General features: G+C 30.8%; 1 protein-coding gene across 1 annotated transcript in view; it reads left to right on the top strand.

The window, feature by feature from the left end:
- Positions 1 to 239: 239 nt before the first annotated feature.
- LOC148272271 (uncharacterized) overlaps positions 240 to 25,641 on the top strand; it is a gene marked incomplete at both ends in the record, with an annotated part of 111,169 nt that continues 85,767 nt past the window's right edge. Inside the window, one exon of the mRNA XM_088240264.1 lies at positions 240 to 424. Within this exon, the coding sequence (XP_088096390.1) occupies positions 240 to 424 (185 nt within the window). The remainder of the gene's footprint in view (positions 425 to 25,641) is intronic.

Here is a 25,641-nt window from a genome sequence, read left to right as displayed (position 1 = left end):
AAACTTACGATGTAAATAATTTGTTTTGAGGAGACGTTGTTAGTAAAACGGTCTGGTTTTTGCTACATTCAATTGGAAAGACTATAAAGCAAATGAAACACCTTTGCAAATAGTTTAGTAACTTTGCGGATCGTAAATAAGGTTACTTTATTTTTATTCCTGAAATAACATAAGAATCTTTATAGGGCCGCAAAAACTTACGAATTTTATTATGCACTGAACACAAATTTCCATTCCAGATTCCCGAGGAGTGCCCAGTTGGTTCAAGTCCCAGTGGAGACGAAGACTGTCTCCCGATGGTGCTGAGTTGGGAAGGAGCAGCTGAGGTCCAGAGTGGGGATATACTCCTCGTCAGGATAGATGACGCCCAGCTCACTCTCGCTAATGCAGTGGCTAACCGTACCATCAAATCAGATAGTGACAGGTAAATGCAGATTATTATTAATAAACGCAATTTTAAGTTATGTTCATTTAAATATTATTCATAGACCATTTAAACAATATTATTGACTAATGGGCGTATATATGTATTGATATATAGAAGTCTCCCGGAAACCAATTCTCAGTGTCAGCTGGCCTACTATCGTATTAATGACAATGCTGAACTAAAATCACACATTTCCTGTATGTAAACAATTGATTATCAAAATACCAGAATTACTGATGACAAATCGATTATGCGTACGAACATTAAACTGCTGACAGCTAAGGAAGAAGTACGAAATCAAGTTCCCACCAAGAAGTAAAGTGAAAACTGAGCAATGTATATAAGTGGTAACATCCTTAGTTACAATTAGTAGTTCGGACATTGACACGCTTAGTTACAAGATATAGGGCCTTACTTATAAGATTGCCTTATATCAGGTTTACATTTAGAAATAACTTAACCCAGTTTAACTATTTATAACCGGTATAAAAAAGGTTTAAAAAATATTAATCACCTGGAATAACAATTCACAGGTTATTTCATGCATCATTTTTTTAAACAGTCAACACTGATATGTGCACGTGCGCAGTAACTTTTATAACAACAACAAACAAACGCCAAAGTCAAATTGAGACTACTGTCATATGTCAGTAAAATGGAGAACACGGAGAAAACCGTTAGAATAAGAAATCAAAATTAGGAAGAAGAGGAGGAGGTAAAAACGAGTTCTTTAGTTTATTCGTGTTTCTTTTTTTATCACAATCAATTAAAATATATACTAGCATTTCAGATGTTATCAAAACAAATTATTAAAAATCACGTGAATTGCATTAAAAAGGTCGCAGGACTTTGAAATTGTTTAAAATTGAAAAAAGTCTGAAAACTATCCATTTTGATTACGTTATATGACTTTTGACAGATCGCGTGCTTATTCCAGCGTAATACCACACGATGTGGAGGTATAAGTTTCTATGGTCGCTATCACAGATTCAAACCGAGTTTAACTCTATGCGAGGTTTATAAGTAATACTTTTTGCTATACCATCATTATTCTCCCACTATTCTCAAGCTTAACTTTATACCCGATTTATACTCGACCGTCTAGAGGATTACTGCAACTCCAACTGCTTGGACCTTAATCCTTCTAAGTGTTCAGTTATTACATTTAGTCGCAAAGTAAAATTTTTACGTACTAACTATGTGCTTAAGGGTCAAAACCTCCAACGCTCATTATGTGTAAAGGACCTAGGTGTCTTCCATGATAGTAAATTACTTTTTGACGCCCATGTTGACAGTATCATAAAAAAGTCATCGCGTGCGCTTGGCTTTGTTATGCGTAGCTCTACGTCGTTCACTATGGCAGACACTTAAAATCCTTTACTGTACATTAGTGCGAAGCATCTTAGAATATGCATCACAAATATGGAATTCTATGTACAATGTGCAGATATCACGCATTGAAAATATTCAAAATAATTCGTAAAGTTCATGTGTTTCCGGTTGAAACTTGAGTTTAAATCCGACCAGTATATTCATATATGTAAAAAACATAATCTATTACCTCTACAAAAACGTCGTGAAATAGCGGATATAATTTATTTACTTAAAATTGCCTCTGGTTCATTTGACTGTCTTGAACTACTTTGCAAACTTTCTATCAATGTTCCTTCTAAAGTTTTAAGAAATAACCCTCTTCTTCACATACCTCTTGTTTCATCTAATTATAGGCAAAATTCTTATTTTACGGCGAACTTTTAATAATTTTAATGTAATAAATAAATCCTTTAACAAAGATTTATTTACAAATAATCTTAATGACGTACGGTGTTTGCTTTCGAAATAATTCCTAGTATATTTTATTTTCTTTTAAATTTACATTTAATTACTTTTAATTTTATGTTCGAAAATCTTTTTTAACTTACTGTGATGCTACTTGTGAAAACCTGTAATTGGCTTATTTGTTATTTGTTTTCTTATATGTATATGAGATAACTATAGCTGTTGGTTATCCAAATAAATTCGGTGGCCTTCGTGGTGGAGTGGTCAAAATGCTTGACTCACACACGGAAGGTTCCGGGTTCGATTCCCGGAGAGAACACAAAAAATTATATGTGATTTTTCTCAAGCCTGGGTGTTCTGTGATGTAATTCACCACTGTAATTGGGCCTCCTGGCCTGTTGTGGTGCAAAAAAAAAATTGTTGTTTTTTTTTTTAATAAAATAAAATAAAATAAAATAAAATAAAATAAAATAAAATTTTACAAAATAATTTCTACTTTTTTTATTTATACTCTGTTGTCAATAATATTTTTTTAATCTTCTGAAAAGTTTGTCCGAGTCTTTTTTTTAGTTTTGTCTGGAAGTTTATTGTATAATTTCAGTTCCTGATTTGTAAGTCTCGATTGTCCATGTCCCCGTCTTCTTTTACGAGCCAGCTCCTACCTTACGGTCTACCCAAGTCCGCAAATTTGTCAGAATAACATATTTTCTTGCTGCCTCTAAAGGAAGAGTGTCAATATAATTTCGTCCATTTTCTGCCTTGATATTATGAACTCCATAAAGCTTCTCACCAAATTCCAGGATGCCAGTGACCGCAATATGTAGTCCACAATGCAGTCTGCGTCAACATTTCGGGCCATTTAAAAGCCTAAAACTTCTCGCTCTCCGCTCCATTTCTCACAGACAAACAGGGTATGTTCGGTATCGTCGGTTTCTGTCTTGCAGTACATGCATGCCTCCGTCAGGGATTTCCGAATTTTGTGGAGGTATTTGCCGAATATACCGTGCCCAGACATGCAGTGCGTCATTCTAAAAGTAATTTTGCCGTGCCTCCGGTTTACCCAGCCCTTTATATCCTTAACTAGCGGACCCGACAGACGTTGTCCTGCCTGAACGTTGGTTTGCTTGCTATAACCTTTAATTCATTGATAAGTTGGTATCTAGGTACCAGTGAATGATTGAATTCCAAAACTAAAAATTGTTAATATTAAAACATTGAATTTAAGTAGGTACCTAGGAACTTGTTTATGGTTGAATTCCAAAACATAATTTTTTTCATTTTCAAATATGGAAATCTTTTGGCGAATTTCAAACTCGGCTCTTCTCACCAACAGGGGTGCACTTTATTTATGAATGCGATTTTCCAAAATGTGAAAAATGTCAGATTATATTATTTTAGTATTACCAAAAATCCAGTAAAAATAAATGAATGGGATGGAATCTTTAAGAATGTAAGAAAATAATCTGATAATCTGGAATCATAAAAAGCGAATGTTGTTTGTAAACATTAAAAAAAAACCTCTTTAAACACAAAAAAGAACAACCTTCCATTTTTTTTTGTATATGCATTCTCGTCAAATGTAACCCTGGTATGTTGACGAAAAAAATATTTATGCATCTAACTTTTTTTTTACATATTTGATTGAACAATTTAATATTTACGAACACGCGCAGCGCAACGATCTATATTTCACCGAAAACCGCTCATAAATCGGTTAAGCCGGTTAAGAGAAGTTCAGTGACATCACACATACAAAAGAATTATAAATGTAAAGACTAGCCTAGATGGCGATATTGCGATAGTTGGAGGACCGGAAATCAATAAAGGCTATTTTTTAACGGGAACAAATATATTATTTCATCGAGAAGATTTTTTTTGTTCTTAGAACAAACAATATATATGTCATACTGGCAAACTAGAAAAAGGTGATTGTACTGACCATGTGTATTTGATTGATCACAAATTGACAATACTGCAGTGAGGGGTACAATGAAAGCTTTTAAAGTTTCTTTGTTTTGTTTTTTCTGCGGTTTTATTTTAAAGAAATAATAAATTTTCCTTAGTTTTAAAAAAAATTGAGGTAAATATACGAAACGGAAGAAAGAGAAGTCTTTATAAACGGTTTCTGGAAAAGGGTGGGTGCTTTCATTGTATAACAAACAATGCCATAAACAAAGACCTAACTTCGTTGACTAAATGAACAAACACAAACTTACTTACACTTAATGAAAAAAAGTAATACTATCCATTTCAAATCTTGAATGAAATGTGTTAAAATATATGCCCACATAAATAATAAATGACTAATTAAAATAAAACACGTTCAATACTTAGAACTAACGATACACAGATAATTGATATGGTCAATTAATATAAAAAAGTAATTAACTGAGTGGCGGCATTATCGAGTCTTTTTAAAAAATAAAAAACCTTGCTCCAAAAACGTAAAAAAATAAAATAAAAGTATCTTATGTAAAAAATGTTTTATGCAACAACTGTGGAGAACCGGAAATTAAAATAATATAAACAGACTACAACGACAGCAAAATAAAATATTAAAGCTAGTATATGACCTCCGTTATCAAACACCAACTAGAGATTTCTTTAATCAAACAAAACATTTAAATGTAAGTGAATTTTTTTAACTCGAATTTTTAGAAAAATATTCATAAATTAGCCGCTGATGTAATTGTAGACGAAGAACTAAAACTTGAAAAAAAATGTAGTGTACATGGACAAAATTTGAGAATATCAAAACAATATAACATACAACATTTTAAAACGAGACAAAGATAGTCGTGACCAATAAACCAGGGATTGAAATTATACAATCAACTACCAGATAAAACTAAATAAAAGACTGACAACCTTTGCAAAAGATTAAAAAATTACAACAGAGATGGAGAACATTTCGGAGAATGAAATATGGATTTCTAGGCATTTACAGGGCTCATGATCTGTCACAAGCTGGTTCTAGTAGTCATTTTACACACTGTGTAACATTCATAATTTCGCCAATGTTTGAACATCCCTATTTCTTCCATTTTTTTTATCTGTTGATTTAAGTGAAGTTAAAGAGCTAAAAATTTTATTGTTGTCAAGAGATTCATCAAATTATTTCACATTCAAAAATATTATTATTAACAATAGAATATGAAAAAAACAAAAAATGCATTTTTTAAAGAATTTAATTCAAAAGGGTTTGTTAATATATTTCAAATAATTTTAAAAAAAAACATTAACTAATTAACTATTTTCTCCCTAATACCACACAAACGAAGCGGCAGGCTAAAATAAAGTTATTACAGTGCAGTTAATTAAATTCTGAAAAAATGTAAAATGAATTAAAAATAATTAGAAAAAAAGGGTACAAAAATGTAGATAGTACATGTGTACAAAGCTCATACAGCACAATAAAAAAAAACGTGGAAGATATTTTTTCTTAAAGAGCTGTATTTTTTATTTCGTCTGGACCCAGGAGTTGTTGACACTGTTTTGGTTAGTTAATTATTTCATTGTTAATTCGAATCGTTAGTCTAGGTGATATACTATACATATATTATTTCATTATGTCTGATCAAAGGAAGCTCACCGTCTCCAGATTGCCTAAGGGTAGTTGGTTCCGCCACGTGTTTCGGGGGGTGTGTTTACACGTGAGCATTGTACTCGTATGTCTACTGTCTACTGCTGTCGTCTGAGAAGTCTCAAGGGATGAAGCGTGACGTTGATATGTTTGTGTGATTATCAACAGAGACAGGAGTAATTCGTTTGTAACAATCATTATAATTTTCCTATGCACATCCATAGAGCACATGATTAGTACTCCAGTTGCAGCGTATATAGATCATTTTTGGCAGGATGATAAGTCTTACGCTTAAACTATTTGGTGGCAATTAGTATTAATCATTTTAGGACACATCACTATCAAATTAATTAAAAATGTTTTACAATATTAAAATTTAATTTTACATCCTCGTTTTGTGACGGTTTCAAGCTATTTATTTTTTCCATATATTACAACAGAGCTGAAGAGCATTGTATATAAGGGAATATAGAAGTCAAGGCATTTATAGGGCTTATGACCTGTCGTTGGCTGGTTTTATTGTCTACTTTACACACTATGTAACATTCACCATTCTGCCTATTTTTTAACACCTGTATTTTTGTGACGTAAAAGATCTGAAACATTTATTAACAGATGGAAGAATCGAAGGAGTATACATGTTTGAATATTTGTCGAATGGTGAATGTTACACAGTGTGTTAAGTGGCCACTCAACTCAGCCAACGACAGGAGATAATTCTTTTAAATTTATTATATAAATAAAACACGAGTGATACTTTAATCCACAAATTTGGAATATCCAGTGGATTAAAGTATCACTCTTGTTTTATTTATATAATAAATTATAATGAACTTCCATCAAGAATTTTCACTTACAAACTTATATTCTTTTAAATGCCCAGACTACTATATTCCCTTTATAAAATGTTCTTCATCTCTGTTGTGATGTATTAATATAACAATGTATTAAAATATCCTAAATACCACTGGAGACAGAAAGACTGACTGAGAAGTAAATCATGAAAAATATCACATATTTGATTATTACAAAATATTCAGTTATTACACGTGTCTCTCAAAAATGAAAAATTCGGGTTTATTTAACTGTTGTTTTGGGCTTGTGATATGTAGGTAGCCAAGAAAAAAAATATATTTGTGAAATATAAACCATTATAAGCCAGGACAAAAATACTGTAACTTCCGTTAAATAAATATGAATCGACCATGTGAAGTAAAAAGTTTTTAAACTGAAATAATGGTTTTAGCGATATTAAACAGCAAACGTCCATTGACTTAATTTCTTTTGCCCGAATATAATATGTACATAAGACCTGCGCAATTGGATTTTAATACATTTGAAATAATAAAATGCCTTTTTTGAGAATAGGGAAATATCACATTCTACGAAAATCGATAAAAATATGTAAAATGGATTTAGAATAATTAATTTTATTTTCAAAATCAATATGGATATTGAGTAGAAATGTTTTCATACATAAGTTTTAAGATAAAATTGTTTAAAAATATGTCTCCTCAAAGATTCGTGACGATGTTCTATTAAAATTTAAATATTCATCATCAAAGTTTAACCGAATTGTGACGTATTAGGGGCGTGGCTAATGCAATAAACCGTTTTTACGGAAGTTTAAAATTATAAATTGAATAGGATTTTTTATGACACTATTTAATAAAAAAAAAAGTTTTCTTACTGAGTAGGATAATCTTATAGACCCTTAAAATTTAAAATAGTTTAAAAAGTGATATTTCTCTATTGTTTTTTGAAGCCTTTGTCCTGAACGCGGTCGAAACATATGTATATACGAGTATAATTTATTCGTGTGAGATTTGAATTTTTTCTCCATTTTTTGAAAATAATTTTGCTCTTAATAAAGTGGATTGTTTTATAAATATAAATTATGTGCATCAATCACACTCAATCATTTTCATGAAAAAAACCCTTTTAACGTTGTAATATGTTTAAATTTTTTGAGGTTGTTTGTCTCTGAGTAAATTAATGATAATATGATTGTTCTGTGCACATATAAATCATGCAGAAGAAGGGGAACCATAATCTACATCCAGGGACAGTCTTGCGTTACTTGATCGCCACGATAATTTCATACTCTCGTAAACATTCGTCCCTCGACTGGAGATTATTCAAGGAAATAGAGGGAAAAACTCCCTTTGAAATTGTTACTAACGACTTCCTTAAGTGTCTGACCCAAGTATGCTATGACTTTTATGGCTTGAGTGAAGAAAAACTTCTCATTGACTGGGATGAAACTTAAAATCGCGGTAAAAATAGACAATTGTTGCAATATATATTTTTTTTAAAGAAGCATTTGAGTTCTTACTATTTTTCATTTATTTTTTTATTTTTTTTTGTTTTTTATAATATAGATAATGATAAAACAGAGTGTTAAAAAAATAAAGTATAATTACATATCAATGAAATACATATTAATAGAAAAATAGCAAACAAAAAATCCCACAAAGGCATGGCCTGTTCGTGGGTATGCAAGAAAATGTTAATGAATTTTTTCTCCTATAATAAATAATGGACTGTTATAATATTTTTGTAAAACATAAGAAAGAAAAAATAAAATATTCTGTTAAAGATAATATGGTATTTTATAATATGATTTAATCAAATATTTAAATTTTGGTGACCATTTTCAACGAGTTGTAAATAACTCACTATTAGAAAATCGTAATGAAATTGTGGTAGTATGTAAAAAATATATGATTCTTTCGTACATTCCTTTCATTCGAGCTACTACATCGAATATAAAGGGAGAACATTATTTCAATCAAAATGAACTAAATAGCAAAAACAGAAAATATTAATTTTTAAAAAACAATTATTTTATTTCATTGATCTAGATGTTAAAAACATGAATAAAAATATTGCTTCATGCTCGTAGCAACTAAAGAACGCCCCCTGACGAAAGTCGGAGAGCTACCAACTCTCCGAGAAGTACTAGAAACTTTGCTGTTCGCGCGAGTGACGCGCAAAGTTTTTTCTCTTGCTCCCAAATATACCTGTGTTATCGAGTGTAAGACGTAAAGAGTGTGTAAGAAAATTATATATTAGAATTTTTTTTTTGTATTAATAAACTTTTCATTGTTCTGATGATTTATCTTCGATTTTTGATAAAATGCTTTTTCTGTTCCCAATAAGCATGAATTACTTATTAAAAAAACAAATTGACCGATTTGTAAATGTATAAAAAAAGAAAACTGAAAATCTCAACCCATAGTTTATTATTTTTATAGATATATTAAAGTTATTAGTTGCAATGTGTACTAGCCACACATCACCGGGAAGGGACAATTTGGAGATATATGAAGTTCAATTAAATTCTAATAGACATTGGAATTTTCTCTTTTATTTTTTTCGTATTCTAAGGTACAAAGTGATTAATTAACCATATTTATAATTTTTTTCAAACATTAAAAATAATGTTTGAATTCTAAAAGTAACAAAAAAACAACAAAGAAAATAATTTAAATAGAAGTTATCAAAAACAATAACAAATATAAATTAGATTTAGATATTCTTACCATCTGGAACTGATCTTAATTCGCGTGTAATATATGTTAATCACAATGGTTTTGTCAAGTTTTTTTACATTTTAAAGCTATGAATTTGTTTTCACAGGATAGAATATACGAACATTATTCAAAAACATATTAAGCGTTTTTATTAAAAATGTGAGTTGACATTTTCTTGTCTTTGTTTATCAATATATTTTTAACTTATTGAGGAATTTAGTTATAATATTTTTTCAGTTTATTATTATTATTAATAACAGTATTACCTCTGATTTTAAAGATTATTTTTTTAATTTTATAATATTTCTCTATTTATATTTCGCCACTTAGACTCTTAATAGTAATGTTTTGATAATTCAGTAATCTGAATTATTTGTATAAGTGTATTTTTATAAACAAAAAATGAAAAAAATATTAATAATAATACGCGATACAAAATAATTTTATCTGCCTGATAAAAGTTGTTATACGAATTTTTATAGATATCATTTGATGATAAGTATTTTTTTCATGAAGCATTTCTGTTAACTACACAAAATAAATGATTTTAAGAAAAAGTCAATTTAATCAAATAGAGTGCCTTTTTTCAAGTTTTAATTATATTCACAAACAAAAGTTAAAATATGTAGTTGTACTAAAAATTATCTTAGAAATTACAATTTAAACATGTTATGTATAAGTTCGGTGAGAAAAAATAACTGTGTATCCTCTTAACATTAGTCAGGACCGGCTGAGCGACCTACTAGGACACTTAACCTCAGCCAGGGCCGGTATAAGGGGCTGAGCAGGGCTAGACTAGAAAAGTTCCAAGGCTCACTTAAACGCAGACTCGGATTTCGAGAGCGAAATTTATTGCGAGAGATTTAGGATATAATTTAGGAAAATGGAGCTTGCTTTCGCTTCCCGACTGCTGGTCGAGGTTTCTTTATTAGATCCCGCGCAAATGTTTGTTTGTTTTTGTTTTCGTCTGAGTATCGGGAGCAATTAACGAGATGGGACGTTAATGTTGATTAACGCGTTAATCGATTATTTGGGTTATTTTTCATTAAGGGTGTGCTTAGTTGCATTTCCTTATAATAAAAATTGGTTGTTTGATGAAAAATCATTGTTTTGCTGAGAATTTACTATGACATTTATGAGATTGGTGGATAAATGAGTAATTTTTCGTCTTTAGTTAAGATTTTTGTCCTGTATTTAAACTATTTCGTTAAATTTCACTAAAACACTTAAAATGAAAAATATATAAAGCAAAACGCCGTTTAGCCGAACATCAGTCATCCGGATTGGCAAACATCCGGATGGTTATCATGATATAAAAAATAAATGAGATGTTATATAATCAAATAAAGAAGGACTCCAGAGACCGTTTAAATGTAAAAAAAAACAGTTTTTATGTTGATTCCAATTTTCTGTATTTTTTTAAAAGCAATAAAAAAGTGATCTTAGAGTCAATAATACGTTTTCTTTTAAAACGTTGGCTTAATTTAATAGTAAATTCAATTATCTGGATTTCTGCACATCCAGATGACGTCTGGCACTTATTGATCTGGATAATTGGTTTCCTCCGTGGTGTAGTGATTAGACACCGGACGTACACATGGAAGGTGTCGAGTTTGATTCCCGGTGAGAACACAAAAAATATAATACAATTTTTCTCAAGCCTAGGTGTTCTGTGCTGAAATTCACCACTGTAATTGTTCTACTAAAGTTACTTAAGGAGACCTATGTATAGTGTCATTTATATTATAAATAAAAAAGCAACTTTATCGATGAGGCTGAGATTGACTTAAATCAGAGTATAAAAATGAAAAAAAAGTGCACAATTTTTTTGGTTTATTAAATTTAAAACGTCTAATTGTTGTATTAACATAATTAAAGCAAAACAATATATATTCATACAACTTATATTTGAAGCCCTAACTTTTTGGCTATGATATATAATAAAATAAATATAAAATAATTTTGTTTCTAAACAGTTTTTTTTAATTTTTCTACCGACAGGCTTCAAAGCAATACAAGCTTTTTTATCGAGGTATACTTAATTAATGAATCTCATACTATTTTATTTTAACAGTATTTACTAAATAGGATAAGATTTGTTTGCTAATTATACTTTGATAAAGAAACTTGCGTGGCTTTGAAACTGGTCGGTAGAAAAAAATACGCGGTTGAAAACAAAGTTGTTTTAAATTTAATTAATTATTTTGTATTTAATTTGTGATCTTCTTGTTCCCGTTTTTGCTACCCGTTCTATCTTCTGAGAAGTCTTAACTCCTGAGAAATAAGGCTTTGCCGGAGGTTTATCTCATGTTGGGGGAGTTTATTTGTACAACAGGAAGTCAGACTTACAATGGGAGGAGTCGGAACTACGTGATGCGAGTTCATTAAAAAGCTCAAGATAGTTAAAAATACAATGCAGAAAGTCCAAGTCACATTTGGAGGAGATGAGAATAATCTACTTTAATGGTGTCGTCATACACAATAGGGTTCATCTGACATGACGTCACGTGCATGTGTGTCATCTGACGCCACGTGCATGATAACACGAGTAAAATAAATCTATCGCCTTAAAAAACCTTTTTTATTAAAAAAAAAAATCAATTGTTTAGACGTTTTTATGTATTTATTACAAAAATACTTGTATTATTGCACATTTCATATTTACATATTTTTATTTATTATTTTTTCGTGATAATATATGCTTGCTTGTTTATTATTTTAAAGTAAATTTGTGTTTTTTGCTAACCGTAACACTTTATTTATTGTTTGCTTTACATAATTGATTTCATAAGCTTATATCTTTGCATTTTTTGTTAATATGCTTACTGTTTGTTCTTGCATACCTTTGTTATTATTGTTTTTTTTTTACTTTGTAAAACTTTTTATTATATCCTTTCTAACTAATTTCACATATTTTTTCTGTATATTCTGTGTTTATTATTTAGTATATTAGCATGTATTTCATTTTTATGTTTTGAAAAGGGCCTTTAGGGCGTTAATAAACAAAATAAATAAATACATTAGCAACGGATCCCAGATTTCATAAGACTTAAAGCACATGTTGCGTTTGGATACAACATAATGGGAATTAGAAGCAAACATATTATTTAAAAAAATACAAGTATAACGTTAATATTAATTTCATATCACCATTTCAACAACACGCAGTACAATGTGCGGACTAAATATCGTGCACTTTTCATAACATCCACACTCGATAATAGACGTACCACGGCTGATATAGTGTTACCAATATAATCTATAATCTGATAAAATAAACTCCCCTGAATTAGTTACTCACATTCGTTTTAAGATACCACAGATGCAAACGCGTTATCATCAACTTTTCCATACACCTAAATGTAGAATAAATATTATAAAACACGCTACAATTAACCGTATTATGGAAACTTATAAAAGGAAATTTAACCACATATGTAGATATATTTGCAAAAAATGATAAATTTATTAAAGAAGCCATAAGAATTGAATTATCATTACCTGCTACTTCCTATCCGTTCCTCTCTATCCCTACATAAGTAAAAGTTTTAAAGTGAAAAAATATTTCAATATAATTATGAATCCCCGTACTGTGGGCCAACTGTTTGTGACACCTGATTTTTATCATTCGAATTTTATCAATCTTATATTTCATATCTATTTATATATTTATTAATTTTATAAGATTTTATATTTATTCATATTTTTCTCTTTCAACCTATAATTAATAATAAAAATAATGTGACCTCACTGGGTTTACCCGTGCCGAGGACACTTAGGCTCGGTTGTTTGATCGTTAGTAAAAGTATAGTTTTACTATAGTTTGATTTGCAACGATTTTGGTTTTACTATCGTTCTACTATCAGTGCGTTGTTTCACCCGCATTTTTACTATAGTAAAATGTAACCACTGGTTTTTCGATTCCAAAGCTCAAAAATTGAATGTTGTTCTTTATTCATTTTTTACAAATGGTTACACTGTAGAATGTGACTTTGAAAACGTCAAAACACCGAACAAATTAAACCACGTGACAACATGGCAAGGGTACTGAGTAAACGTAACAAAATAATATCGGTTAACATAATATTATAATATATATATTTTTTTTCAATTTAATGAAATAAAACCCGAGTTACAATAACAATATTATACTATCTTATTTGAAAGCAAGAATGATAAGAAAAATTAAATGACAACTAAAATACTGTCAATCCAACAAGATAGCAAATTTTAGCTCTGGAATATTATAATGTGGGAATATAATATAATATTTATATGTTTTTTGTTCATGCCATTATTTATAATTTAAAAAATATCCAAAAACATTTTTTAAAACTTTAACCGAATCAATTTTAAAAAGAAGACAATATTTGACTGACACAAAATTGTTCGTCCGAGGTTTGGTGGAATAATACTGCCAAATTGTTTTCGTTTTCTTGACAATAAGTACAAAATGTTATCATTGAAAGAACCCTCCGATTCATATTGATCATAATGAGCGTAATCTATTCCGTATTCGTAAATAAAAGCAAAACTGAGAGACGTGAGCAAATAACGACAACCGGTAAACGTCAAAAAATGACGCCATCTTGATTATTCTACTATAGTAAAACGTTTTACTCGCCACCATTGGCGGGTAAAATTTTTAACTAATGGTTAAAGACTTTTACTATCCACCGTTAGTTTATATGGATGAAACAACCCATTTTGTCAATTTTTTACTATTACTAACGATCAAACAACCGGGACTTAACAATATACAATTTTGAAATGTAACTAAACATGTAAATAAACAGAAAACATACGGAATTTATCTTACAGTATTTTTTCTTATGATTTAAATATCATTACATATCTGTAAAATTTTAAAAATAAAAACTGATAATATAATAAATCATTTGGTTCGCTCTGTCACTTTGTGGAACGCGTTAGTGTTTGATTAAAAGCATGCACATGATAAAGTTTTCAAATAAATCACTATTAATACAGATTTAGCGTAGGTAATTCCTTTGAAAGCTGTGGATAGCATACAAACACTACTCTCTAAACCTGGAGCGATTCGTCTTCTCTCAAATACGAGTAATTACTCATACTATTCATTGCTACCTCCAATGATTCATTAGTGATATAAAGTGCATTGTTTAAACGTTACGATATTTGAACCGGATACCATAGATATATGGATCTGAACAAGCTGTAGAATGAACTGTAGAAATGCGACGACGCGAATGATCTATTTTGAGAATCGAATAACACGAATATTATATAACAAATTACAGCAGAGATGGATAATACCTTAAATAAGGGAAAATGGAAGTTTAGGCATTTACAGGGCTTATGACCTGTCAATGGCTGATTTAAGTGGCCACTTTACACACTGTGTAACATTCACCATTTTTCCTATGTTTGAACATCCATATTTCTTCAATTCATCAATTTGCTGCTTTTAGTGTAGTTAAAGAGCTGAAACCTTTATGGTTGTGAAGAGACTTATTTGACTGAATTATTTCACATACTAGGCAACGCCTAAAAACAATTTTCCAATTATTTATTTTTATTTTTTAACTTCTTCTTGGACCAGTTGGTTTGAGTTTGTCCAAATGCTTGTATGCAAAAGACTGGATTTCACCCCCCGGGAGTCGTTAAGATTAACAAATTACAGCTGGAATGGATAATACCTTAAATAAGGGAATATGGAAGTCTAGGCATTAACAGGGCTTATGAAATCCAGTCTTGTGTCTACAAGCATTTGGACAAACTCAAATATTTAAATATTATATACTTTAATGAGTTTTTAAGAACATGTAAAATCAATCCTTTTTAGGTGTTAAACAGAATGCGTTGCAGGTTAAATAAATTATTTATGAACAAGAAGAACGCTTATATAATATGGAGTATATATATGTGGCCACACCCCTCCCCCCCCTCCTTGAGGTTGACAAAGCTGTGGCGGGGTGTGGTGAAAAATAAAGAATCCTCTTGAGGTTGGTAACTCTGATTACCTCCCTTTCCGTCTGCGACGCGACGCTTTGGTCGATATAATGAATCTACCGATTTATTTTACAGAGTATAAAAATTTTTCTTTGATGGAGGTTGGCAACGCTTCCTGAAAGTAAGCATGCTACGATGGGAATAATTTGTTTTGACTACCTATCAAATAACAAAAAAAAAATATCAGCAGTTTTTTTTTGTTGGTGTTCATCATAATACGTGTTAAGGCCAAAATACGATTTTAGCAATAAATATGTTTCTTAAAATACAGGAAAATCAGTTGGTTTTTTTTCCTCACTAACATATGTAAATGTGGCAAACTATTGTCTTGAATATTGAATCATTTGCTTGAAAAGAAGTTGTAATGAGAAAGTCAATTAACAACAGTTTGATTTTGCTTGGTAATGCTTCGTTTTTCTTTAAATGTAAATACTTTTTTTTAAAAAAGTTTTTGGATTAACCATCCAATGTTTTCTCCAATTCGATACAGTAAAACTAATGCAGTGATGGTAGCAAACTGCCTATGTTTAAACATCTTCTTTTCCCTAACTGTTCCATCTGTTAACTATTTTGAAGTAAAATACTTTTTTTTAAATGTTAGTTGCATTATTCTTTTCCCTTGCTTGTAATGTACAAGGTTTATATTTACTTCAAAGCGATAGTTATTTATTTGTTTACTTAAAAATTTGTTTTTTTTAATATTTTTTAATTTATATTAAATTTACTTCAATAGTAAAATAGCTTCAATCTTAATTGACGTGTGTGAAATTCATTTGGCTGTTTTATTTCATCTTCTAGGCAACGGAAATAAAAATACTTTACAATTATAACTGTTTTGCTTTACAAAAATCAACAAATGAAAGAGTTTAGTAAACCAGCTAATGACATGTAATAAGCCCCGTAAATGCCTAGACTCCTTTATTCTCTACTAAAAAATGTTTTACCTATCCGTTGCAGTAAATTTGAATATTATTCGATATTTTATTAATTGATTATGTGTAACATCACTAGAGAATATTGGAAGGAGTAACTAATGTAAATGTGGGATTGGAAGGAGATACTGTAAAATGGGATGAGATTATTGTGAACGTAGTTTGTAAGTTCTACGCCATTGGACGTGTTTTATAGCTGGGGGAATTTATGATTCAAAGTATCCAAGTATGTAACTTGCAGAGATGAGTATTTTACTTTGTTCTTTAGAGATGAGAGATGATTGATGATAATACGACTGGGAGTTTTGCAGAGGGAAATAATGATTCTTGCTGTAAACAACGCATTAAAATCTAAATTAATATCCAGGAACGTGTTGTCATCCTTATAAATATATAATTTCTCTGTACGTGTGATGTCACTGAACTCCTCTCAAACGGCTTAACCGATTTCCGTGCGGTTTTCAGAGAAATATAGATCTTTGCGCTGTGCGTGTTCGTAAATATAAAAATCTTCAATCATATATGTAAAAAAGAAGTAAGGAGCATAATTCTTTTATTTGTCGATCTACCTGGGTTGCATTCGAGGAGAATGCATTTGCAAAAAAATGGAAAGGTGTTGTTTTTTTGTGTGTGAAAAAGTTTGTTTTTGAATGTTTACAAACAGCAAATGTTTTTTGTGAATCTCAATCAGATTATTTCCTCAAATTCTTTATAATTTCTGCACATTAATTTATTTTAACTGAGTAATATTAAATTCAATACAATTTAATTTACTTTCATATGATTTTGAATTCTCTATACTTACCTCTGTTTTGAATAAATACATTAAACTCTTTAATAAACTTTCATAAATTCCAACCATCCATGCGCTCGGTAGCTGCAAGACTTGTTGTTATCTAAGTTCTATTTTTACAAATTTGCTTTTATATATATATATATTTTTAATATCACTAAATCTCTTAACTTTATTGTCAAATAAAAAAAATGAAAATGTAAATAGGGGCTAGATTTCTTATTGTCTATGCGCTCTGTAGCTGCAAGACGTGCTGTAATATAGCTCCTGTATATCATAATTGGAGACGAGGAACAAGAATCCCAACCGTCCATGCGCTCTGTAGCTGCAAGACGTGGTGGGATATTTATTTATTGTACAGCGCCTTGAGGTGATTTTCACAAAAACGGCGCTATATAAATTATTCAAATATATATATATACCAGTCTCGAAGATGTCGCGAAAGCGATGAAACCGGTCACTGGATATTTCGAATTTGTGGATTAAAGTATTACTCGTCTTTTGTTTATATAATAAATGAAAATGAACTTCCATCAAGAATTTTCACTTACAAACTTAAAAATTCATAGTTGAGTTCAATTAATTTCTTCTCTGAGTGTCTTCTAGCAAATAATAAAGTATGTAATATTACTTGTTTAATTGAGTTGATTTTTTGGAAATGCTCATTTTTTGTTGACTTTGTGCACATATGGTAATTCGCCCAAAAACAAAATTCTGTAAAAATGATTCAAAAGAACTACAAATTAAAGGTGTAACGTCTTTTTACAAATATTTTCACGAATCAGTAAATACAAGTAAACAATGCAACGAAAAAATAAAATATTTTGATGCGTAATACGAAAGCTCCAACCAGACAAATTAAATTGAATATTATTGATGTTTATATGAGTATGTGCAATTATTTCCTCCTTTTCGATGGTAATAAGTAATATGACGTCAATGATGACTAAATTAATTATGACGTTATTACTGATCCTGAAATTTGATAAGCGGAATTTGTGTTTCAAATTGAAATTAACTTTGTTTCCGATAATTTGAGTAATCATGTATGAATATAATATCAAATAACATTATTTGCATTAGTGTTAACACACATTTCCGTTTTTCATGTATATTATTTGTTTAGTTATATAATTGTTTGCTGAAACACATTTAACGAGTTGATTGATTTAAAAATAAATCGTGGGTTAAGTTTAAAATAGACAAATAAAATTAAATTTAAAATAGTAATGACTAAATCAAATATACTCGTACTGTAGTTCTTTTTTCAAAAGAAAATAATATAGATTCACGTGACTTTTCACAAAAAGGGATTTATGAAGCAACTACAGCAAGTAAACTTCTTATTAATATTTGATTAAGGTATTAATTTAATTGTTAATAAAATGCTCATTTAAGAAAGCTCGTGAGTCATAGTATTTACCCTGGTGGTGATTTAAAAAAATATATATAATGGCTCGTATGTATAAAATACAATAAACTAGTCGCCGAATGATAAACATGTTTAAAATCACTTTTATACACCAATTATTACATTACATTACATTACATTACATTACATTTTTTCATAACATTTTTTTTGCACCACAACAGGCCAGGAGGCCCAATGACAGTGGTGAATTACATTACAGAACAACCAGGCTTGAGAAAAATCAAATTTTAATTTTTGTGTTCTCACCGGGAATCGAACCCGGAACCTCCCGTGTGTGAGTCAAGCATCTTGACCACTACACCACGGAGGCCACAATTATCAATATGTGCAGGTCGTAAGGTTCTTCTTCTTCAGCCTTCTGTCTTCTACTGCTGGATATAGGCCTCTTCGATATTCTTCCATTTTTCTCGGTCAGTTGCAGCTATGTCGTCGAATGATCTTTTTTGAGGTCTTCCGACGCCTCGCTTATTCTTCTAAAGTCTTCCTCTTAAAACTTTAGGGGTCCATCTTGTGAGGTCTTGTTTCGCAACATGTCCTGCCCATTGCCACTTCAGTCCTGCTACATGATCCATAATATCCTTTATTCTGATTCTTTTCTAATTTCTTCACTTCTTATTTTATCTTTTAGGCTAATACCAAGCATGGATCTTTCCAAAGATTGCTGTAAGGTTAAGCCAAATAAATCCCTCGACTTCCACGTTACCTTCCCTGAAATATTCTGAAACACTGTTGTGATATGTAAATCAATATTATATTACGTTTTCCCAACCACATCTTCTGGTATCTACTATCGACTAGATACTTTGAAATTGTATTAATGAATGTGTGCTCTCTTATACATAAAATAAATGTCAATATTTAATTGAAAACTGGTATTAAAATACATACAAGTAAAATACATCCCTGCCATAGTGGTCCTTGACGTCAGAGTACTGAGGCGAAGCTTATTGGAAATGTTTTGTGGCTTCAGAGATACTTATTTCCCCTGCATCTAAAAGCAATCAACGTCTACAGAATAACATATATTTGCAAATCATTGATCTGAATTGTTGCTATGCAAAAATCAAAGATATTAAAAGTTATGTGTTAGTTTTTTTAAAAATATAATAATGTTCTTCCATGGTGTGCATAAAACCCATATCAACACGAAATACAAGAAAAAAAACTTACAGACTGACAAAACACATATAAAAAAAAAAAATATTTTTATTTTATTTATTTCGAATACAAACAGGTGTATACGTTAAATTATCATTTAAAAAAACTATAAAAATGTATTTATACTAGGGCCTGCTATCCTATAATATGTATTAACTTCATTTAACTTGAATAAAACGACGACGGTTTGAACAATAAAAAGAATAAATATTCGATATATTAAAATAAAAGAAATATGGACGAAACAAGGAGATGGTGGGAAAGAAAAGTAGGAAATTGAGAAGGAATGGTGAAGGATAAATGAAAAACGTCTATTCTCTGTTATTCTGAATCGAACCTTTTAGTTCGTATAATAATATTTATGTTTATTTATATATCTCTGTATACATACACACACACGTGAGCACCCATATAAACATACATACACATACATGCACACACACATATCCATGCATATATACATATATATATATATATATATATATACATACATACATTAGCATGCACACATATACATACATATATACATACATATATAAACACACATACAAACATATATATGTGTATAAGGGTATAATTTTATTCTTCTTGTCTTTGTACTGTATGTTTAAATTGTCGTGGATAATATTAATATGACTTACCTTGCAACGTTGTTCAATAAACTTAAAGTTTCTTTTCTTTCTTACTTAATAAGGCATTGGTTTATTTTTCATATAGAAGTTACATTGGGTTGGGTGAATAAAATATCTTTAACCTTGTTATAAATTCTGGGTGCCATAAAGCTAAAAGATTTCCGTCCGAAAGAAGTTCTCGTCCGCGGTAGAATGTGTTTCTATGACGTCACACTACGAGTCTATATTATGTTGTGTGCCGTTAAAACGTGGTTAATTTATTATTTTGATGATGAATAATTATTGTTCCAGCATTCAATAGGGAAAAATCACTTTTTTTACATTTTCAAAGTAATAAAGGTCTATAAAATAAGGTCCAGTTTTTTTTGATAATTATTACTAGCATAAGAAATATTTTTAGATATGTAATCTTGAATTTCCGCAAAAACGGTCATTTCATTGGCCACACCCCTAAAACGTCATGATTTATGCTTATTTGTTTCTTGCCATTGAAATTTGTGCAGAACAATTTCACGAATCTTGACGTCACAACAACCAGGGCTAAACACGTCGCATTTTTCTACGAACGTATGTATTTTTATTGAATTTATTTTTTACATTTATGGATGAAAACATTTCTCCACAATATTTTGATTTTGAATATACAATTAATTTTCTAAATCTATTAAATATATTTTTATCGGTATTCGTAGTATGTGATATTTCCCTTTTATCGAACGTCCAAAAAAGTAATTATTTTCATTATTGTTTCTTTCCTTTTCTGTAAAGCCAATCAACAGGCTTAATAAGGCCCAAATAAATGAACATAACTGATAAATAATATTTTTGAATGCAACAATATATTATTGAATGGTTGTCTTTGCTGTAGGAACACATCGACAGTACTCTTTAGTGAGATTTAACTATTCGGAGGATCTTTGGCAGAGGGGAAAAGAATCCGACGTTGGTTCCAAAATTTCCTACAGCAAAAACAAAGACAAGATTCTTTACTGCATTGAAACTTTAATAGCAGCGTATCCGAAATATTTTTTGTTACATGGAAAGTAACGTAATCACTCTTACGCTACAGGTGCCAGTACAGAAACATTGAAATATTGCAGTGTTGAATCACGTTTAAAACCCAATTTTCACGTCTCCCTGTCAGAATTCGAACCTAGGACTTAAGTCCGCGCCAACTACTACACTACAAGACGGACTTATCACCACTTGATTTCCTCTTTCAGGGGTTTTACCTTAGAGTAACTATTGTGTCGAGAACATTTGTCCAGAGTTTTAATTATATTTTATACGTAGGCCTGTATTTTTCATCCACTTGGACACTTTATACCCTAAATAAATTTATAAGTCAAAGGTTTTAATCAAATATAGAAAATGAAAGTAAAATTTATTTTTTTAAGGTATGTGATAAAAAAAAGGCCTACAATTTAAAGAACAGGTGGAGAGAGTAGAGAAGATTTGGAAGAATCGCAGTATAACCATTACCATCAAAAAGTTTTTTTCTCAGTGTTCATATACGGTGTAGAGTGTTGGACACTAAAAATCTGAATAGAAAAAAATCGAAGCTTGTCAAGTGGTGTTGGCGGCGAATGCTGTGGATCCCGTGGACAGCCAGACGTACGAATATATCTTTACTCCAGGAACTAGATATAAGAGAAAGACTTACATTCATGTGCGAGAAAAGAATCCCGCAGGTCTTTGGACATATTTCCAGGGGGAACTCTGAAAATTTAGTAAAAACGATCCTCCTGGGAAGTGTCGAAGGAACAAGTGGCTTAGTCACTGAATTACTGATAATTCCAATTCTGAAATTATCACTGACAAATGTCTGCAGAATAGTACAAGACCGTTCCTGATGGAGGGAGACTGTCCGCAGATGAGCCATGCCTGCACTGGGCGTGATCACCATAGTCAGACGTGAGGCACGGATTGAAGAAATAAGAGAAGGAGGTGGGAATATGGATTTATAAGGAATAGGATGTTTTTTTAGTATAATTATTACATGTTGGTGTTAGCTTCTAATTATATCAGCACGTCGCGTTGTATTTTTGTGCAACGTGATTTGTGTCCTGAAGAAGAGACTAGTAGGTCTCAAAACCGGTTAACATAGAAACATTGGTAAGTGATTTATAAATATTTACCTACGTTAAAAGAACAGTTTTCGCTTTTGAGTAAATAGAAACTCCGTACACTATATTTATGGCAAAAATTAGACATACTCAGAATACTGTATATAAATACATTTAGGAAGTATGGAAACCCATTTCAGTATTCACCATTGTTCCTTTGTATCACAAGTTTGCGGGCCAGAAAGAACATTGCTTTGCCTATGTTGGCCTTTGACTCTCCCCTTACTGTGCCAAAAACATCCTCACATTATGGTGCTGTGTAGTCGATCATGCAAAAATGAGATATTTTAAATCCGAAAAATGGAATATTTATGTGCAATTGCTTAAATTATTTTTGGTAGGTGTCTAAAAGTGATAATATTTTTTATCTAATTGCTAAAAACATGAAAAAGCCATTAGCTCACGCTTGCAGCTGGAGTAAAAGGACCCCTCTAGCAAAGTTCGGAGAGCTACTAACAGTACGAGCTATCGTACTGTACTGAAGTACTGGCCTGGCAACTTTGCTATTCACGCATGAGACGCGTAAAATCGTTTCTCGCTCCCAAATATACCTGTAATATCGAGAGTGAGATGTAAAGGGTGTGTGAGACCGTTTATTGTTTATTCGGTACTCTTTTGCTTCTTGTGCCGTGGAATGCTACACATTGGTCAACTTTCGAACGAATTTGGGGTTATCTCCAATTTCTGATAAAAAACTTATTTGTGCCCAATAAGTATTTATTATCAAATAAATGACAAACATTTTAACCGATACGTAAATGTATACATGAGGAATATCGAAAATTTAAACACAGTGTTTAGTATATTTTTATAGAGATATTAAAATTGTTATATTGTGCAATGTGTACTAGCTACACATCACCGGGAACGGGGAATTAAACTTCTGAACCGGTTAATTTATAATCACAACATTATGGAGCCCATAAAATTATACGCACCGAGAGACTACTTAAAGGCTAGGTTGAACAGACAAATGCAAGACCAGTTTACCGTGGATGATGCTCATGGGGAGGATGATTGGTCGTTGAACAGCCTACCAAGAGAGATGGATCTTTCTCATGCCTCTCTAACTATGTGCGTATCGTAATATATATTGATGACGTTTTTGCAGAGGCGATCCGTGTATAGAAGCGATTATGCGCAGCTTACCATTATATTTGACCAAACATAATAATGTTTTATTTTAACTGTATGAACAGAAAAACAAATAAATAATTACCATTTATTTTAAATCATTTCCACCGTTTGTATTTTTACCCTAATATAAATATAAATTTTAATAAAGCGCGCCCAGCGCTTGCGGTGAGCTAATAAACTAGCCAATTATTCCAGCTTATTTTTTCATACAAATAAGTAAACTATATTTTGAATGTCTTAACCCCAGTGCGGGTTTTTTTTCCTAGATTAAACTTGCTTATTAGATAGATTATACAAATTATTTGAAGATTCTTGATTTGGAAAACAGTATTTCAAACATTGTTTTTAAGGACTATTTTTCTTTGAGATAGTACTTTTGACATAAGCCCATAACTACTTTCATGCGTCATATTGCAGGACATTTGGCGCTCTACGCGGCTGTTTTTAGCACTGTTAATTACTAGAACAATTTTGCCAGTTGACATTTCAATTGAATACCCAATATCGACGGAATTCATAGTGGTTATTTTTTTATTTTTTTTTAATGAATCACATATTATTACTTATTTTTCAATGAATTATAATGATGATTAATGAATAATATATCTATATAATATAATATATCATGACGTTACATCATCTAAGTTGATTTCATGGATGAGAGTTGTTGTATTACACAGAACCACAGAAAAATATCAATTTATAGTATGTATTACTTACATTATATTATGTACCTCCTTTGTAGGTACAAATATATGTTTTTTTTTGTAAAGCCTACCTGTAGATAAAATCACCATTCGCCACTGCGTTCTTGCCTTTGTCTTTTATTGTTTTTATACCTCTGTGTTTATGCGTCTATTATCCACTTTATTTACAGTTTAAAAAAAGTTAAAAATAGTTATAAAGTTTTATTTACAGTTTAAACCAGTCTCGAAGATGTCACGAAAGCGATGAAACCGGTCACTGGATATTCCAAATTTAGGGATTAAAGTATCAATCGTGTTTTATTTATATAATAAGTTTAAAAAAAGGGCTTTATATCGTGAGTATACGCGAAAAATGGCTAATAAATTTTTTTTGTTTGTTGGCAAAACAAGATTGCAGTTTGTACATTGCACATTGACTGAAATTCATAGTTTTGTTATTTAGTACACTTTTGATGTTAAGTTTCTTTGGTTAAACATATTATATAGTACAAAGCAAAAGTATTGTGTAAGTGTTTTAATTTTATCAATATTTTCCGTACTAGATATTCATAAACTGAACTTGTGAACTTGTATTTTTGTCAGTAAAAGGTACCATCCAGCTCTAAAACTTGGTCAAAAAATCTCAAAATATGTACATTGTAGTTGGCAGATGTACTGTCATGTGCATGTTAATTTTAAATAAACAAATACATTTGTTTTTAAAGTATTTACTCAGCCGTCTAATTTTTTAAATGTCTATGAACTATGAATAAAAAACCGAAAGTTGGAGGACTTTGAGAATATCACAGTTAAAATACAAAATTAAAAATTAGTCGGATAGATTATAACAGTAACAATATCTTTTTAATTTATGCATTACAGAAATAAAGATGATAATTGTCCAATCTCGCCCCTTTCTTTCCAATTAATAACGTAAGCAGTTAAATTAGTTTCCCGCCAGCGGCAATGTCCCGCCAGCGTAGTTGTGCCAGCCGAAAGCTGGCCATGTTTTACTGTTCTCATGTTTTCCTTTTGTAGTGGTGGCATCAGAAAGTTAACGACATCTATTTAAATGCAAATTTCCATAGTCTTCAAGAAGCCTGACAATATCGCTATTTTCATCGCAGTGTGATTTTAAATAATGCCAGCTTCATTTTAAAAAGGTTCGTTAATGGACGCTTACATTAACGTGAGAAATAGCCCCTTTTAGAAAAGCGCTTTACTTGATTCGAAATTAACTCAACAATGTTCAAATATATTTTTTGTGAATAAGCACTAGATTTAACCCCCAAGGAATTTCTAGAAGATTAATTAATATCTCAACGGAGATAACGAACATTTTCGAAAAAATAATATGGAATTCAATGAAATATGTGAGATATTTTCAGATATTCTAATTTGAATTAGTTTTATTAATTATTGATGAAGC

The sequence above is a fragment of the Micrasema longulum genome, unplaced genomic scaffold, assembly GCF_059751315.1.
Source record: "Micrasema longulum isolate JH-2025_06_02 unplaced genomic scaffold, ASM5975131v1 h1tg002406l, whole genome shotgun sequence".
Classification (NCBI taxonomy): domain Eukaryota; kingdom Metazoa; phylum Arthropoda; class Insecta; order Trichoptera; family Brachycentridae; genus Micrasema; species Micrasema longulum.
The sequence above is the reverse complement of the archived record's forward strand: the minus strand, read 5'-3'. Positions and strand labels throughout refer to the sequence as shown.